This window comes from Pholcus phalangioides, unplaced genomic scaffold, assembly GCF_987345545.1.
Source record: "Pholcus phalangioides strain wild (caught in Gottingen) unplaced genomic scaffold, Ppha-v1.0 ptg000011l_1, whole genome shotgun sequence".
In the NCBI taxonomy this organism is placed as follows: domain Eukaryota; kingdom Metazoa; phylum Arthropoda; class Arachnida; order Araneae; family Pholcidae; genus Pholcus; species Pholcus phalangioides.
The window spans coordinates 39,256,796-39,277,082 of NW_028301604.1; the positions used below are offsets into that span (position 1 = coordinate 39,256,796).

At 38.4% G+C, this 20,287-nt stretch overlaps 1 protein-coding gene across 5 annotated transcripts in view; it reads left to right on the top strand.

Annotated features, from left to right (window-relative positions):
- Positions 1-20,287, top strand: part of sev (receptor protein-tyrosine kinase sevenless) — a 1,896,734-nt gene that overhangs the window by 339,051 nt on the left and 1,537,396 nt on the right. For all 5 annotated transcript variants that reach the window (XM_089239534.1, XM_089239532.1, XM_089239533.1 and 2 more), the window contains one exon: positions 6,285-6,369. In XM_089239534.1, coding sequence (XP_089095660.1) covers positions 6,285-6,369 — 85 coding nt within the window. The remainder of the gene's footprint in view (positions 1-6,284; positions 6,370-20,287) is intronic.

Consider the following 20,287-nt stretch of genomic DNA (forward strand, 5'->3'; position numbering starts at 1 on the left):
GTTATCATAATATAATTTATAAGTTGAAAATAATTTCAATCTTTGACTTCAATAAAGAATAAAAATTCAAGTAGGCTTCGTGCAAAATACGGGAAAAACCGATACACTTTTGCTAAAAAGTCGGGACAGCCAAAAAAACAGAAAATACCGGGACTGTCCCGGGAAATACGGGACGTATGGTCACCCTAATTTAGACATAATTTTTCATTAAAAAAAATTAATGTAGCAAAAAACATAGAATGTAAAATTTCAGTTTGATATTATCGTAATTGAAGATTCATCTTTCATTCGCCATGTAAATATTTTCAATACAACCCAAAATATACATGGGCTATTTGATATTTTTCCAGCATTATCAAGTGGGATCCACTGCCCTATTGATTGTGTGACATTATGTCCATTTATATTTTTAAATAACGCATTTACCGACAAAAAAAATATTAAGAATATCTCTTAAAAACTCTTCTTATATAGTTCGATAGCAATAAAATAATTCTTACCTCAGTAATGAACATGCTAGCACTTCGTCGTGGCTTCGATCGCTGATGTCAACATACACGTATACTACAGCAGGTTTTTGAGGATATAACGATGAATCACTTCAACTTTGATGACACCGAAGATATAATCCAAGTTTTATCTGTCATTATTATCGTAAAAAAATTTTTAATTCGGAAAAAAAACCAGCATATTTCATCGCTAAATATCACAGCGAGAGCTCGCGGCCAGAGGCGAAATTTCCTCTTTTCCAAGATGGCTGCCGTGAACTACTTTTCTTGCTGCTTTAGGACTGGTGCTAGGCAGTCCTTAGCAGCGGTCCTAAGTAACTACTAAAAAAAAGCCCTTAGCTTAGAGATAGTACCGAAAAGTCGAACTACTGGCCATCTAAGGACAAATCGGGTCTTAACTACTTTTTTTCGGCTAAGGACCGCAGAGATAGTTCACCCCCAGGATCGTTACCTGTTCGTGCTGGAAGAGGAAGAAAACCCGTTTCTATAGACGCAGGAGGTTTCACTTCAGCTGGAAGAGGACAGGAGGTCTATTACGCTCACGTCGTTATACAACGAGGTCGTTAGTGACGTCACGCCCTTGACCGTTTAAAGGCCAAACTATGAACAGTCACTTATTGTTTTGAAATTTGGAATTCGGGGTCCTTTTGCATGCCTAGACATACATCAACTTTGAAATTTGAAGGAAAAAAATTTTTTCTTTGTTTTTCACGATGAAATGGAACATTGGCACTTGGGGAGAGGTGAAAGCGGAAAGTGGTATCACCTATATTCTCACTATTATTTATTTCTGGAGTTTAGTTATCACACGAAATTTTTTCTTTTCTACTACAAATTCAAATTCGTAACACATACTGGCTTTTTAACATAAAAAATGTGTGTGTGTGAGTGCAGAAAATTCAAATTTTTTTCTAATGTCAGTGATGAAAGAAAGAAAACATATATATTTGATGGACCCGTTTGTCATATTGGTAGCATTTATACACACTTTTGGCAAACCGCATACCGTCCTCGCGTCGCAGACACAATATAATGGCCATCAAATGACCTGACATCTTTTTTTCAGTTGACAACGTGGACCTGGATAAATAATTAACTCCTCCTTCGTTCGTAGAATGTCTATTGTCACTTCTCTTCGGAATTTCAAATGCGAAATAAGATCCGCTTCTCGCAACTCTGAATGAACTATCCAACGTGCTATAATGGTCATATGGCAAATCTTTTCCAATGGAATCCAGAGCCGAGGTTTCGATCGGATGCTAAAAATAACTTTTTTTATCCCATGCAATAATTTTTTTTCAGATTGCTCAAAACTGTTTTGTCTTTTCTTGAAACTTGAGTGTTACACTTACGTTTTGGTCCTTTTTTCTGCCCTACATCTTTTGAAGAACACGTTTCAGGAGTTTTCTAAGAACCCATCCTCGTTGTTGCAAAATTACCTAGCATTTTACATACATTAGTTGCAACTGTTGATGCTAGATCATTTTCAACAATATCATCTTCATCCATGATGTTTCCATTTTCATTAGCACGTAATTGGAATATATCTACATCCTCTAATTCGGAATCTGAAAGAGTTTCTAAATATCCTACAGATTTTCTTCTAATGTGAGATATCTTTTTGATATGGTTACACTCAGCTGAACACAACAAGGCTATCTAGGATTGTCGAACTCGGTTTGATTAGTCTGCAGTTCGCAAAAAACATACATTTCTAAGAATGTAAGAATAAAAAAGTACTCACCCAATATAAACAATCCACCCCAGAGAACACATTCCTCTGTGTCATATTACCCAGAATTAGCCCCTATACACATGTCGAACGATGACAACACCCTGGGGTTCGAACGGGAAAATCGAAGCAGCGCACTGCACATTAGATAGCCCTAGAATCCCGCTCTCTTGAAAGGCCAATGTTCCATAAATAGAACATGCATGTTTTAACGCACGTACCTTTTTAACAATCAACAGTACAAAGAAACTAATTGATTTACTTGGATTTATATATTAAGTGGTAGAAGCACGCAAAATAATTTTCAATTTACTTCAAAATTGAAATTTTGGCAAATTTTAATCGAAATGGGGAAAAAAATGCCCAGAAATTGTCAGATTTCAAAATTCTGTCAAAAATGTTTATATCAACCTAAAGTTTCCGAATTTAATTCAAAAAATACTTTGAACTCTCCTCTATATACGTTAAAAAGCTGGAAGTGTTTGAATCAATTTTTATCTGATATTTTTGTAAATAAAAACTATGTTCCATTTATATATATATGGAACATTGGCCTTTAAACGGTTAATGCAAATTCTCTACGCAAATCTCAACGACCACCGTTAAAAGATTGATTTTTCTCAGCAGCTGGCGGTATGTCGTTATCCATTTTACGAAAAACTTTCTGGATCGAGAGTAGCGTTATGCCCGAAAGGGATATGGACCAATCAGATAATTTTCTCCACTGCTGATAATCATGATCACTATCAACGAGTGCTGCACGTGCGTTATTATTATTATATTTTTATTTATTTTGTGCGCGTTTGTGTATGTTGATTGTCCCTAATTTTCGTAAGATACATTTTTTTAAAATTCATTCGGATTCTTTTTATTTTCGTCAAATATTTGAGAAATAGGTAGGCTATGCATGCACATGAAACTGGCACAGGGAAATTTTCTAAATTATTATGCTTAAAAAATGTTTTATTGAAGTTCAATGATGTTATATGAATTTTCAAAACGACTAGCAAAAATATCACCATCATATATTCCTATGGTTTTACATATTTATCTACTGTATTGATATAAAGACAAAATCCAAGAACAAGTAACCTTTTATTTACATCAATAATAATTAGAAAATTGGTTTGCTTGTTTCACACAACATAAAAATGAAGTGCCACCAAACTTACACTGTTGTTGACATCTCTCCGATCGAAAAATGCACTCAAGGATTAGAAAAAATTTATTTGTTGATTAATAAAATTTACTTCGACTTTTTATAGTGTACTCTGTGCGCAGAGTATACTGTGTGTGTTTACTGCATTACACTTCTGTGTGTTGCACAGAAAGTAGAAATATAATTTTAACACTATCAGTGCTAAAACAACGTATTACAAAATATCGATGTTAACGAATTAAGAAGAAAAAAAATCTGGAGACGAGTTCAACAAATATATTGAAGTCGATTTTGTGCAAGTTATAAAAAAAAATATTGTAGCGAATTGCAAAATGTCTTGAAAACATATCGCGCGATAGAGAGTTAAATAATATTCTTATATTGAGATGAGTTTAACGTAGTTGAGATGAGTAAAAGCGTTTCCATGCAAGATTTGAAAAAAAAAAAAAAATCGTTGTAGAGAGATTTATCTCTTGGTGCCGAGTATAATAGCTTATAACGATTTATCACTATTAATAATTTTTTCAATCAGTAGACTACCTAGCAAGTTTGCCACATTTTGAAACACAGAATCCTATTTCGTTTCTTCTTGTTTTGGCGTAGAATCTTCCTGATTGGCCCACAAATACCGCATAGTGATTGGATGTGGTGCCAATTCTGAGCCCGATCATTTTTTCCCCACACAACGATGATACTGGTACGAGCAAAGAATTCTTTTCCCTGAATATTCTGACGGAAAATGGACTACTTTCTGACGTCACAACCAACGTGCTTGTGTCTTTAAGAGATTCTCAGCCTTCTATCTTTAGGAGGTGCTGAATAGACCCCCAGAGCTTCAAATTCTCGCGGTAGCACTAGTGTCAGGCTTGTTGGATAGGTCACGTTCAACTGCTCATAACATCATGCGGAATATCCTCCGATATTATCCGTACAAACTTTCCCTTGTGCAGCGGTTGCTTCCACATGATTATGACGCTCCACTCCTGTTCTCACTGCAGTTTCTAGCTCGCGTTTTGTAAATCTCCCGGATTTTCAGGGATGCTCTCGAATTTCTACTCTATGTCCCGGAGGCGTAATTGCAATCCATACTCTCTTAGTAACACAGGAAGCATTAGCACGCCGGTGATTGGTTACTGCGAGCAAAAAAGCTAGCGAGACGTCACGAGAGGCGGAGTTTTGGGCGAAACTGAATTTCAAAGTTCATTCACGAAAAATGAAAGAATTTTTTATTGAATCAGTAAATGATAGCTGGGCCCAGCTTCGCGAGCCGTTATTATCGTCTTCTCGATAGACGTGAACCACATTTGATTAAATCAGAAACAAAAGTGGATACATTTTTTAGTAAATCATTAAATGACAGCAAAGATGAGGAAAAAATTGGATGGGTTTCAGGCCGAATCGAACACACAACGCGAGTCTCGTACTATAACCATTACTCTAACGGAGAATGTTGGATCCTTTCAATCCTGATAAAATTTTTGCTGTCGGAAGCCAACATCCATCGTTGGAGTAGTGGTTATAGTACGCGACTCACGTACCGAAGGTTATGTGTTCGATTCCGTTTGAAACCCGTCCAAATTATTTTTCCTCATCTTTGCTGTCATTTATTGTTTTACTAAAAAATGTTTCCACTTTGTTTCTGATTTAATCAAATGTGGTTCACGTGTATCGAGAAGACAATAATAACGGCTCGTGAAGCGAGCGCAAAGCTATCATTTACCGATTCAATAAAAAATGTTTTCATTTTTCGTCAATGAAATTTGAAATTCAGTTTCGCCCAAACCTCCGCCTCTTGTGACGTCTTGCTAGCTTTTTTGCTCGCAATACCCAATCACCAGCGTGCTAATGCTTCCTGTTTTGCTAACAGAGTAGGGATTGTAATTGCGCGTCCGGGACTCATGAAAAAAAATTTAATCTTCCGAATTTCGCTCGTGATTGTAAAAAATCCCTACATTTAGGGAAAAAATTATTCCCCAAGAATTTACCCGAAAAAAAACAAAGCTGCTGCTTCATAAGCGTTGTGTAAATTGTCGCCATTTCGTCAAATCAAAAAAAAAAAATTCATTTTTGGGGAGAAAACAGAAAATTCGCCAATCAGCAAGCGTCAATCCGGCCTTTCGAAATCCAAAATTTTCACGATCGCGTGTATGTGCTGTATCCATGTCCCTTTTCGGTCCCGACGGAGATTTTTTGGTTTGCAAGATTTGATTTTTTTGAGAGGCAATTTAAAATTTTACCCATAGACACTACGTTGGTCATGATTGGCGATGTCTCTCACGGTGTCATTATTTTTGGAACGGGAAAATATCCCTAAAATTTCTCTTTTACTAGTGAAAAATCTATAAAATGTTTTAAAAGTTCCCTTTAACATCTATTTTTGAAGAGAATCCGCGCGAAAACCTCCCGAATTCTCATTCTCTGAAGTTGGCAGCTATGGGATGGTTAAATCTCAACGAAAACCACATCAACTGCACTGCAATGTTTTTTCTACCTAATGAAAAATTAACTTCTTACCTACTAAATGAAAAATTTAGAAGAAAAGCACTACTTCTTCAATGTTATACATTTTTATTTTCCGTTTGTGTACTTGTTTTGATACATTTAAAAACAAACGAACATGGTATTTTTTAATGTAAAGATAGGTCAACACCTACCACGCTACGTGATTCTGACTGTGCAAAACCAGTTTTTGAGGGATAGCTACATGAAATGTACCATTAACTAGCGCGAGCTATTTAATGGCGCCATTTAATTTGCGCTACCACCTCAAAACCGGGTTTTACACGGGTTGAAGCTGTGTAGCACTGTGGGTGTAAACCCTACTTGAAAAAGCACTGAATTTAATAACAAATCACTACTCATTTGCGTAATATATTTTTTCTAGTTCAGAATAGCGTGGATATTTCTCAAGAATGTAACACTTGTAGTTTCGGGAGAGAGCAAAGTAATAGCAACTTTGCCCAGTGGAGGTATGCATATTCTTTAGTATTCAATACATTTTGATTCTCTATGTATTTTTTTAGTGTTTTTTAACCTCACAGAGAAGGCTGAATAGGAATACTTATTAAATCCTTTGCTTCTTCCTATTCGTTAAAATGTAGGAACAATTCAATCGTGCACAAATTGTGAGGGGTTATACAAGAACACATAGTTTTTTTATCATGAAAACAATGTGTATTGTTACAAAAGGTTTGTAACAATGTAGGAGAGGTTTGGCTATGTCAAATATCCGTCATTTTTTTATGGTGTTATCAACTCTTGTAAACATAAAAGCAGTGATGTGTGTGTGCCAACAACACAAAATATTTTATTTATATAATTTATTATATAATTAGATCGCATTCCAATACAAAAAACTTGGTGTTGCCATTCGATATTTTCGAAATTTTCTCACTGTAACCGTAACTGTTAGAGTGACACTGTTGTTTTCCATATCATTCTTGAGCGCATACCTCAAAATACCTTATGCCAAAATTTCATTCAGTTTCATACCATTGTATGATAGTTAGGGGCCCATATGTCGGGATAGTTTTTTATAATCACCCCGTATATATATAATGACATGTCCTGACTGACTTATCGCCGAACCGAAACCATCGGAGTTATTCGTTGAATATGAAATTCGGTCAGTAGTTTTATTTTATGAAGTGAAGACCCACTAACAAAGGGTATTTTGAAATTCTAAACCTAAGGGGTTCATAAGGGGGTTCAAAGGTTATACAGAAAAATGATGCCAAGCCGAAACCGCTGGAGAAATATTTATGAAATTTGGGCGGTAGTTTTATTTTATGACGTAAAGACTCACTCTTAGAAGGTTTTTCAAAATTCGACCCTTAATTAAGGGGGTCATAAGGGGATTGAAATGCTATGTAGAGAAACCATGCCGAATGAAAACCAATGAAACTAAAAATTTGAAATTTGGTCAGTATCTGCATTTTATGATGATACTGACTAAGACACAAAAAAATTAGTGTGAAAAATTCTAAAACACTTCTTGGAACCATTCATTCCAGAGAAATGCTGTACGCAGTGACAAAAATTTCCATTGAGAAAAAAATCGAGTTTAAATAATTTTTGAATATTCTCATCAAAAACATTTCATTTAAAATAGTGGGCAAGTCTCAAGATACTTTACCCGTAAAAATTCGTGATATCTAATGTAGAGCCGAGTCTATGCTGTTATTCACTGTGACACTTTAATTCACAAATCACCCTAAAGCTCAACACATTTAGTAGAAGAACATTTTGGGACTTGGCAACTACGCAGCACATATAACTACTAAACCACACACATTCACCTCGTCCATATTCCTCTGTGGAACTTCTAACGAATTGGTACATGTTGGAATGTGTGTGTCCGTGTTGTGAACATACCTTGAAGTTTGTTTCTGTGTAATACTTGTTATGTATAGTGCTGCCATCTGAAATAAATTTCTCTAACTATGAGTGAAGCGTAATGATTGAATAATTATATTGTTGTAGGCCTGTCGTTCTCTGTGGCAAGACTTTTTAACTGAGAGATCGACTCGCATTCGTTGCCTCGAAGTTGGGAACACAGAAAAACCAACTTCAGATGACCACCACTGTGGCGACGAAGGTGTTTGATCCCGGGTTCTTGCAATGCGAGTCCGTCATTATGACCACTCGACCACCACAGCGGTGCAGCACATATAACACCCTACTATGTCATACCAAAAAATGAAGCCAAATCTCGAGATTCTTTACCCGTAAAAAGTTGTGATATCTGATGTAGAGCCAAGTCAAATGCTGTTATTAACTGCATCAAATTAGTCAAATGCTCTACACTTTTAGTTGAACATTTTGGGCCAATTACGCAGCACATATTACACCTTACCATGTAATGTAAAATTAAGTCAACGCTGTAAATACAGATATCCTCACACGAACAGTATGTGATGGACTTTGATTACTGGCGTGAAATAAAACAACCACGGCCGACACTTTCTCGTTCTGCGTAATTGCCAAGTCCCAAAATGTTCTTCAACTGAAGGTGTAGAGCCTCGGAGTGATTTGTGAATCAAAGTGTCATAGTTATTTACAGCACTGGACTTGGCTTTACATCGGATACCACAACTTTTTACGGGTAAAGAATCTTGAGACTTTTCTTCATTTTTTACATGAAATGTTTTTTATGGGATTTCAATTCTTTTTGTAAGTACCGTAGTCCTCTTTTATGACAAAAATACAAATTTATAATGTTGAAGAACGAATTACAGCACTGAAATAAAAATTTGAAAGGTACTTTGATCTGTTAACAAACAACAATGGTGAAAAAAAACCCGTCTTGATGGAGTGCTTATTTTTTCAATCAAAGTACTGTATTTAAAAAATATCAACAGAATAATGCAACAAGGTTCTGCATCTCTACACTGAGTATAGAAAACCCCATCAAAAACATTTCATGTAAAAAATGAAGGCAAATCTCGAGACTCTTTACCCGTAAAAAGTTGTGATATCTGATGTAGCCAAGTCGAATACTGTTATTAACTGGATTAACTTAATAATAAAACGTAACCACGGCCGACACATTCTCGTGCTGCGTAATTGCCAAGTCCTAAAATGTTCTTCAACTAAAGATGTAGATAATAGTTGCCCAAACTTTTTGTTCCATCGGCCCCTTCTGCAGAAATGTTTTTCTCTCATCGCCCCCGACTCAAACAAAACCAGAAGATCATATGTTATCCTCGTAGCCCCAAAGCAGAATGTTTTGCGATGTTCTGCAACGAGCCCTCAGCTGACTGAAAATGTTCTGCGGTAAAAATGCGCATGTACATAATAGTGTTTTTCTACACTATTCTTAAAATTCTTCCAGATCGTTCTGCAACAGCACTGGTTGTTCTGCGACGTACGTTTTGGCACATTCTGCTTTGGGGCCTCGTAGCTTCTATCGTCCCCCTGAAGTACCAGACAAGACCCGGACTCTGTCCCTTGAGGGATATAAGCCCTTTACCTGACTGGGTTGAGCCTTGCTGGGGAGGGTCAGATGGCCGGGGCGGACGCCTACGGGATCTTCTCCCATGGGTGCCCGCCCCGACCCTCGGCAACCCAATGTAAAGGCGCGTTTACACACACCGTTTTATTGTACGCTCTGGGGTGGACCAAACCGGTCTGAAAATCGTGTCATTTTTTGGGGGTGTCTACACGCAACGATTTTTCAACCGTTTTATCTTGCGATCCAGCTTGTGACTGTTGATGGATGTCCACAATGGAAGACGCGCTCTTGCTATTCACTCTTTACCAATTATATCAGTTGCAGAAGAGCAGGAAGAAAAATAAAAGAAATCGCAGGTCAGAGACATAATGTACTATATTAAAGAATCGATGAAGTGGAGGGAACATAATATAAAATCAAAATACAAAAAAATAAAACCGAACTATTCACAAAAAACAAAAATTACCCAACAAAAAAAACGTTGGCGCACTGCCATGGGTGGAGATACGCCTGGGGGGGATGCACTGCCCCCCCCCCCCCCAGCGTCAAAATTGAAGTCGACAGATATAATGTATATACGTATATATGAATTGACACTATCATCATGCCCCTTCCCCCCCAGACTTCCAAGTCTATCTCCGCCTATGCGCAGGGCAAGAAAAATACGTACAGCTGAGGTCGGTAAAAGGCAAAGAGTGCCCTGAAATATATGTCTTCTGATACGTGGATTTTATAGACTCCTTTGAATGGACGCAGACCATTTCAACTTTCGAGGGTCGTCGAGAGATGTGCAAGAAGTTTGACCGTTTTCTTCGTAATTGTTTACTTAATCCGAGGTGGCCTCGGTCCGATCCTCCTCGAATTATCGAGAGACTACCGTAACTCTCTACTTGAGATAAAATACCACTTTCAGAAGTTTCTCGATAAGCAAAATGGATTATGGCGTGCAAAACATTTCGTACTGCCCTCAGCCCGAATCTACATATATAAAAAGTTTTAGGTGCCAATACTGATCAAAAAAAGTTTTTGACCAGTTCAGCAATTGCAGATCACAAAGTTATAATTTAAAAAAGTACTTTATTTATACAGCCAAACACGGTTAAAATGATATCGAAGATTCTGCGAAATTTTTTTGGTACAAACGATTCGTCCTTAGTAGAGCCCGGAAGTTCAGGCAAAATGCCATAAATGCTTTTTTTTACTTATTTTTAAACTTTTCCAGTAAAAATACCTTTTTTGAAATTATCGTACCATAAATGCCTATTTTAACAGTTTCAAGTTTATTAGTGAATTTCAGAGGCATAATCTGTAAAACTTGAATATTACGGGCATTGAAAGCTTCAAAAAAATCGCTGTTCTTAAAATTTCACATCTCAGTATTACTTATCGTCAGAAAGCCGCACTCCCCAGCCCCATTTAGACGCAACTAAGTGATCTGAGATATTGGTGGTGGCATGTATTAATATTGTTTTGACCGGATGATATTAGCCGTGAATGATTTTGTTTCAGATGAACGCAGTCCGTGTTAGAAAAGCGGAGGAAAGTTAGAAATTTGTTTCTCTTCACAGGCTTCATATAATATGTCTCGCTCAGGCATTGGACTGCGTTGTATGTGTATAGTGGACCGATGATTGTCCGAAGAGGTCTTGAATTGACAACATGGCTTATGGAAGGCGGAATAGGAGCAAACAGGGCTCTGGGCCCATGTTGTTTGGCTTTATTTTTTGCACCATAAATGCACTGCAAACAACCATGGTTATTTATTAAACATGCACATTTAAAATCTATTAAATTGACTAGAGCTCCCCCTCATGGGTGGGTGACAGATGCGGTCATGCAGGGCCCCACGCTTGAAGTAGTCTTGTATACGTAGTAATACAAAAAAAAATATTTTTTTCTTTTTACAAAAATAGAACACGGTAGCCATGTTTCAACTATAGAAATGACAATGATTATTCAAAATGATACGACAAATAAACGAGAATCATTCGCAACTCGAGATAGCTCTACAGATCATTATCCCTACCGACCCCACGTCTGGTAATCGTGGCCCAGGAATTGGCCTAATCCTGACGGTCTAGTAACATTTTATTTGTGTTTTGAAATCCATTTAACTTAAATAATAATGCAGTTATTATACATTGTAATTAAAATAATAGACGGATTAAGTACAATAGATTTTTCAGCTATGTTTTGGGCCCTTAATACCTTAATTTTTAGTTATTTGTAGTTTTTCTTTTCATTAAAATTGTCTTTTTTTTGTGCCTATTTTATTCATTTTTAGTGCCTTTTTGCCTGTCTATTTCGACCATCCTTAGTGCCTAAACTTCCGGGCTCTAGTCATTACAAGCGAGGCTGACGTACTTATTTTTTTGATCAAAAATGTAATCAGATGAAATCAAATAATGTAAATAAAGTGTTCATTGACTATAATTGATCTAGAACAGTACGGTGAATTGGGATCATAAATACGAGGCATCACCAATTTTTGCTAAAAATATAACCAATTGTAGGTAGAATTATCGAAAATGAGAAAAATGAAGAATTTTCTTGAAATAACATGCCATAAAAACAAAAGAAAGAGTGACAAAAAATGAATCGTTGTAACCGAGGGCGTTGAATTTCTTCGACGTTGTAACGTTCATGAAAATTCTTCTGTATGGGAATTAGTCATTCCGCCAAGAATTGTTTTTATAGCCAAATTGTCATTAAAACCGCGATCGTTATAAATAAGTCTGACTGGGAGAAATAAATTCAGGAATGCTTATAACGTTTTTCAAAAAACCGCCACGAGGAAACGTTGTAAGCATGAAAACGCTTTTAACGGGAAATCTCAATTAGAATTACCTAGACCCCCAAAATTAGTTGCATCAAGCGGGAAAACGTTATAAATGGGAACGTTATAACCGAACTTATAAAAAAGGGTGCGAGGAGGGAAAAAACTGACGACTAAAAGGGAAACGCGTTTACACGCACCCTTTTATCGTAGGATTTCACGGAAAACTATTGCTCGGCCACCAGATTTTTTGACGCGACTTTGAACCATTTGACCTTCGATTTTTTTCGTCTACACGACACCATTTTATCGCAGACACTCCTTCTTTTCCCCAAAACGGTGCGTGTAAACGGGACTTAACCCCTTGTATACCCTAGCAGTCTCCTGATGTTCTCCAAACCCCGTTGTTCCTGAAAGTCCCCCCTTCCTCCGAATTTCCCTCCTAGGCCGTATGCGCCCCCAGCCACACCCACGGCGGCCCTGCCCCAAAGTTCTCCAGGCTGTTTTATTTAAGATAGATTGAAGACGATACATGATAGGACATATTATATACAGTGTGTACAAGGCAATATGAAAAATCATGTGCAAGATCATGTCGCTACTGGCATGAAACAGAAGAAAATATGCAATTATTGCGCACAGAGCAAAAATATAAGCGATGCAGGCACTGTGCAAAAATACAAAAACTGTACAGGTATGTGCCGGTTTGGGTTACAGGCATGATGCGGGCTCAATTTATCTGTAGGACAACTTGCATTATGCGAAAATAGACAGTTATACAATACGGGTGCAAAAAAAAACTGTATGGGCGGTGCGGGTACAAAGCGAAGTGAAATACATATATACAGATGTTGTGCGCAAACAGAAGTATAAATCATACAGCCACTGTACAAAAATGTATCGACTGTACATATTATGTCCCGGTGCGGGTGACATGCATATTGCGAGCTCGATTTATCTGTGGAACAACTTGCATTATACGAAAATAGAGAATTATACGATACGGGTGCAAAACAAAAAATATGAGTGGTGCGGGTAGAAAAAATATACAAATATTGTGCACAAACGTAAATATATATACTGCATAGGTTATATGTTGTTGCGAGTTACGGGCATGTTGCGGGGCACGATTTATCTATAGTACAACTTGCATTAAACGAGAAGAAAAATATACGATGCGGATGCGAAGCGAAAAATATAAGCGGTGCGGGTACAATACAATGTGAGTCGTGTCGCTACAGGCGTCGAAGAATTATTACACAGTACACAATTAAGCTATAGAACAACTTGTACTATGCGAAACAAGGAGAAAGAATAAAAAAATATATATATACAGTAGAGATGCAAAACAATATGTGAACAGTGCGCTTGCAAAGCAAGGCGATCTGTGCCACTACATGCCTTGAACGGAAAATATGTACAAAATTTGTGCGCAGAGCAGAGATATATACGATATAACATGTTTCAGTTAACATTTTCTCGATGATTTAAAACATATACAACAGTATGTGCGAGACAGGCGTTACATGAATGCTGCGGGATACCTGTTGAAGGCAAACTATGACAAATTAAAAAATATATGATGATATATGACAAAAAAGGGCAGTATTGTCTGCATCGAGGTAATAGGTTAGATCGTTGTGCATGTCACCGATGGGAAACAGCCGGAGGTCGTTTAGTCTTCTGTGCTCGAAGAGTCATCTTTTGTGGATGCTGCCCTGCGTCGTCTTGTCGGTGCCCATCTTTTGGGAAGAAGTCTTCCTCGTTGCTTTCTATTAGTGACACCAGTCTTGTGTGATTTTTTGCATACGGTCGGATCTCTTCAGTAGTTCTGCCCTCCACAGCGGAATGTTTGGCTCAGCTGGTGTCCCGAAGTGCAGTTTCGCTGTGAGTGGGCATCTTGTGGCGTAGTGGATAGGTGACCCAGTTTGACCACACTTGCACTTGTCATTTCGTCTGAGCTTGAATCGCTCGAGATAGGAGGGGAAAGGGCCGTGTTCGGTAAAGAACAGTATCATTCCCCTCGTCCAGTTGCTGCTTTTTAATTTCACTCTTGGCATGATTTCGTGCATTTTCGTTGCTTTGTCCTTATCAGCAGTTGCATGGATTTGTTTTTTCTTTTTAATCCAAGTCTCCGGGAACGGGATATGGCAGTCTACGGTGTTTTTTTTGGTGGCTTGTTTGGCGGCAGAGTCGGCCTCCCCCAGTTTCCCTCATTGGCCTTGACACAGCTTAGGGAGATGTCAGGGTGGCTGAGGAGTATGTTCCTGATGTTCCGGGCTGCTTCTGTTTTGGACAGCGGGTTTGCTATAGAGTGAAGAGATGACAGGGAATCCGCAAAAATCCTTGTGGGTCTGTTAATCTCTTGCGCTTTTTTAGTGGCCTCCAGAAGGACGAACATTTCGGCCTGAAACACTGATGCTTCGGCATTGAATTTTTGAGCCCATTTGTGGGTGACTGTATTGCCCTCTGTGATGACATACGCTGCGGCAGTTCCGTCCTCCATTTTTACCCGTCTGTGTATATTGAGACGTGCGAGGGGGACAGATTCTGGTGCAGGGAGAGCTGGTTTCTTGGAACATCAGTGGACGGGTGATTGGACCACCCCGTTACCTTTTGCTGGATTTGTGTTGGATTGATTATGTCCATGTCAATGGTAACTGAGCGTTTGAGCCTTGTCACCAGTCCGAGTCTGGCTTCGTGCTCGATCCAGAGGCTCAGGGGAGGGAGACCAGTTATTACTTGTAGGGCATTAGTTGGCGTGGTGTGGTAGGCCCTAGTGATGTAAAGGAGAAATCCCCTTTGCGTTGAGTCGAGATTTTTCTTCACTGCGGTTGATAGTTGATTTCCCCAGACTGGTGCAGCATATGCCAGCATTCTTTGGGCCACCGTGATGTATAGGGTGCTGCGGATGTTGCTTGTAATGCCCCATCCACTGCCCGCACAGCTGAGGAGGCTTGGGAGCATTCTGTAGGCTTTGTCAGCCTGTTGCACCACATGATTCATGAAGGTCTGGCTTCTGTCGAAGTGAACCCCTAGGTATTTGATTGATTTCACTCGTTTGATGAGAGAGCCGTTCATTCTGAGTGAGATGGGGTGTCTGGGGGAGATCCATATGAACTGTGTCTTGTCTATCGCTATCTTGCGTTTGTGGTTCTCCATCCAGGTGTGTATTCTGTCGAGAACCTGGGTGGCGAGCTCCTTTGTCTTTTTCTTGGTTGTTTCAGAGGCGAGGACCGCGATATCGTCGGCGAATGCCTGAACGATGACATTGGTTGGCCAAGCTGATTTTAGAAGGTTGTCTAGGGCCGTGTTCCAAAAGTTTGGCCTTGAACACGATCCTTGCGGGCAGCCCTTGGTCAGATTTTGGATAGCGAGGCCGTCCAAAGTTTGGAGGGCCACTCTTCTGTCTTTGAGTATATGGCATACCAATTGGAAGAGTTGTGGAGAAATAGGCATGTCGTGTAGATTTTTGATTATGGTGGAGTGTGTTGAAGGGCATCGAATGCCCCTCTAATGTCCAGAGATATGAATACTGTATCTCGCTCTGCTCTTCGTTGCTGCTCTATCTCCTTCTTGATTTTGAGAAGTGCATGCTCCGTTGAGCGGCCTTGTCGAAACCCAAACTGTTTTTCACTCCACCAGTGGTTGTTTTCGGTATTCGTTGGGTGAGTATTTTTTCTAAAACCTTTCCTATTGTGGGGAGGAGATGAATGGCACGGTACGATTCAATGCAGTTCGGATCCTTGTCTTTTTCGGGCACGAGGATCACCTTCCCAAGCTTGAAGTGCCGGGGAAACACTGCTAGGTCAAGACACTTGTTAAACATTGTCAGTAGGAGTTAGGGAAAGGATCGATGAGTGGCTTTCAGGAGCTTGTTATGTATGTTGTCGTGCCCCGGAGCTTTTCTATTTCCTAATTTGTTTATGACTCTCGAGATTTCGGAGTGTGTGATTGGTCTTTCCTCTTTTGGCATTCCTTTGTGTGATGTAAGAGGGCCTCGAGGTCTGGTAGTGGAAGTGAGTCGTCTGTGGGGAACATCGCCTTAAGTTGTTGTTCAGCCGATTTGAGGATGGTGTGATTCTGTCCATCTTCCATGAACAGTTGGGGTGGTCTTGATCTTCTTTTGACCGTGGCTTTTATAAGTTGTACCGAAGGTGTCTGAAGCTTCTGTGCAAAATTTCCTCCAGCTTTCTCGTCTTGCTTTCTTGATCGCCTTCGAGTACTCAGCCCTGTTTCTTCGGAAATTTTCGAGGGTTCTGACCTTGTCCTCGGCCTTCGACTTTTCGTACCTCCTTTTGTGGGCCCTGGTCTTTTTCCGCAGTATTTCTAGATCTGGGGTCCACCATTGTGTTATGTGTTTTTGAATTTCTTTAGTAACCTTAACTCTATCCCTACTATATCCGGCCGATCCGGCCCGTCATGCAGACTACCAGATCGGTGTCGTCTTATTTGCGACCGGGACGTTTGCGACCGAAGAGAGAAACGTAGTGTTTGCGACCGAAACCACAGGGGGCAGCTAAGGGACGATGATGGGGATCTAGGTCTCCTCATGTCTTTCCGTTCTCAGGCATTTTCGTGTTGACCTTTGACCTATGGCCATCTGCGAATTTCCCTTTTCAGCAAGAACAGGAAATGAAGAAGATTGAATCACAGTACGTGCAACAGTGCCCAAGTTAAAAATTTTGCATTTCAAATCAGTTTAAAAGTTCATTCAAAAAAAGTGCAAAAGGAAGTTTGCTTGGAAAGAAGGATGGGCTCGAGATAGACATGCTAAAAATAAATGTAAAAAACCTATCTTGATTTTTTACTGCAGATTTTACACTTCTCGTGCAATCTATAGCTTTTTTTTCCTGATTTAATTGGATATTTCAAAGATTGACTAGTAAAAATAAAATTTCAAACATATATAGATGGCGCTTAAATTCAAGTTGAAAAATCGACTTCTTTTTAACAAGAATGTAACCCATAACACCTTCAAAAAATTAATATTTCATTATTGGTGCATAAAATTTGCAAATGGGGATTAGGAAGTACTATAATCTTTTCTCAAAGTAGAGAAATTCGCATCTACTTATTATAATACGCTGGAAAATACGGTACATTTATCTCATAAGGAAAAGTCAATTTCTTCTCTAAAGCACTTCATAGCTTTTATTTTTATTCATATAAACTGAAAAAAAAAATTCAAGTTCATGTGCGACTTGATTTATTTAAAAATTTTATCACTCTTTCCTTCCATTCATTTTGTTTTTTGAGAGTAACATTGAATTTCCATTGAAGCACATTCAGCAACTATGCCAGTCAAGTTAACCTCTTCACCCGTGAGCCAAAACTGGCTATTAAAAAGTTGATTTTTTTTATTGCATGTCAAAATGTCCCTTAAAAAAAGTATATTTTCTTTAGAAAACGTAATTAATTAATTGGGTTCGATATCCTTACTAGGACCATTGGAGTTAGGTACACCCATATGTGTACCTCAGGTCTTCACTTGAAAAAGAATCATTACAAACCAATTAAAACAGAGAACTCTTAAAACTCTTGGAGCGAAAAAGTCGAATTGTTGAACTAATTAATTAGAAATAATATGACTGATGTTCTATCCTAGTGTATATACTCTAGATCGGTTTCAATGTTTCAGGGTTGGGTTTCGGCCAGTGGCAAAAAAGGGGTAAAAATGGCAAGAATGAAAGTTAAATAATGGATAATATCTAAATGATCAAATGATTTCCATCATTCCTTTGGTTATCTTACCACAAATATATTGTTGAGGAGGTAACTTGCAAGTGCTTGTATCATGGACATATATACCAATCCTAACGTAGTATTTTTAAGAACCTTATTTTCCAGAACAGAAAAATTAATTTAACATCTCAGGAAAAAACTTTGTAATTGTGTCATATATTTTTCTTTTTTCATTCGCAATTGTCTTTATCACATACTTATCTGAACATTTATGAGCCACTTTAACACTAAAACAACGGAAGCGGTCGTTTTGACCGGAAAACTATGCGACCATGTGAATACACTAAGATTGGTCTTCTATTTGAGGTTTTTGAATACCTAGAATACAAATGCTCTGTGTTCCTTAGTTGGACGAAGCTCTACCTACAACGGTAGCGGTGAAAATAACCGCTCTAGAGATTGTGTACTAATATGATTACAAAAAAAAAATTGAATTAAACAGTCTTCATAAGCGAACATTGAAATAATACTGAAAAAATAGGTGTTATATCATAGTGTTTGCATTTTCCCAGTGCCCATTTCGTACTATTCAAAGGTGCACTTTTGAAGAAGCTCATTCCCGTACACTAGTCGATTCATTCAGCGTTTCTATGTATCTTGACGCTTTTACTACATTAATATGTAGTAAAAGCTAATTAATGTACTAGAACTATTAAATAGAAAAATTAAAGCTCCTTTTAATATTTCTCTAACATGCAGGGTGTGCCGTAAAGGTCACTCAAGTTTTGTGGTTCAAGAATCCTCACTCCTAGCAAAGAGAAAATTTCCCAAAAAAAAACCAATCCTTTTTGCGACTTATTCAAATTCAGTTTATTCACCTACGTCATAAACATGCATATTCATACAGAAAAAAGGCAAATTAAACAATCAAATCAGTGAAAATGCCCATAAAGACGAGTTATATGGTCGCCCTGTTGATTTCCAGGTACAATCGGAATATCGCCTGTTATGGCGTATTACCGTTTCATGGAGTTGGAACCAGCATCTGGTTTTAAAATTCAATATTAAAAAAAAAAAAATCCAACAAATTTAAACATTGAAGAAGGGTTTGAAGGAAAAAAATTGCAGAGCAATGCCATTCTTGAATTCTCTTCATGATTATTGTTCATTACTATTGTTCAGTTTTTGACCGACGAGAGCTACTGGAGTTTTTGCTTCTCAGTTAGTTTTTAGGTCATCCAAATGGTTTGTTCACATGACACTATTCCATCAAAATTCAAAATAAACAACCGCTGTAACATCGGTAAGTAAAAAAAGATTTTATTTATAAGCTGCTATATCTCGGAATTTCCGGAATTTTTTAGGGTTTCTGTGACGTTTGATTCCGCGGTACACCAAAAAAGCTCTTGCGGAACCCCAGTTGGAAATTTATGCCGTAGAACAGGGGTTTCCAACGTAGAAGCTTTCGCGGAACCCTTCATGGGTATGAGACTTTTCCGTGGAACCCTTGACGGTACTGTTTCGCAAAGTGTGCGTCGCGGCTTCTAGGGGCTTCATCGCCAAACTTTGTTAGAAGCATCACGGCAAAGCTGGGGATATTGGTTTCTGTCCTTATTTATGCTTTGGTTCTTCTATATGGGAAAATATCCAACAAACTATTCTCGGGAGCCCTTCCTCTGGCATCCCCTAGTAGCGGCTCTGTCCATGCCTACCCTGGGATAGATTTCAATGAGCTTTCTTTTTGTGAATGGTTTTATGCATGGCTGTTTCAACATTAAGGATGACCCATCGTGGGTTCCCTGGGCAAAGAGATGTTCTGTGGGCCCCACACTCAGCTGGAAGTAACAGCTTACATATTTACATACTTAAACTGGAAAATCTACCCGGGTCGGGGGAGATAAAACTACTATTACAGTTTTCACTGTTATTTGGTCATCTGAATTTGTTAAAATATGTGCCACTTTTTGTCAAAGTGCAAAATAAAGAACAGCGTCTGCAACAATAACTTTTTTTCATTTGCAACCTCACAGGGTTCCAAAATGTTTTAGGGATTCATGACGTTTGATTTCGCGGAAACCAAAAAATTTTCTCATGGAACAACAGGATTCCGCTGAACAACAGTTGCAAATCTGTGCCGTAGAGTGCCATGATATTGTTTGGGGTGCAAAAACATATGGCAGGGATAAAATTACATTTATTGAAAGTACAGAGACTTCAGTAATCCGGATCGCTTCGACTCCACTGAAACAAGTGAAGGCAGCAAAACAACTAACTGAATCGATATGTTCAGGCAATGAAACATTTTAATACAGTAGGCCTACGCAAGTACAAAATATGAACAAAATTGTTTTAATAGTCATCAAGTTACATTACATACTAAGTCAAAATTCATTTTTCACTAATAAATAAAATTCATTTCGTGAATTATCCAATCATCCGGATGGGAACTGGTCCCAAATCATTCGGATAATTG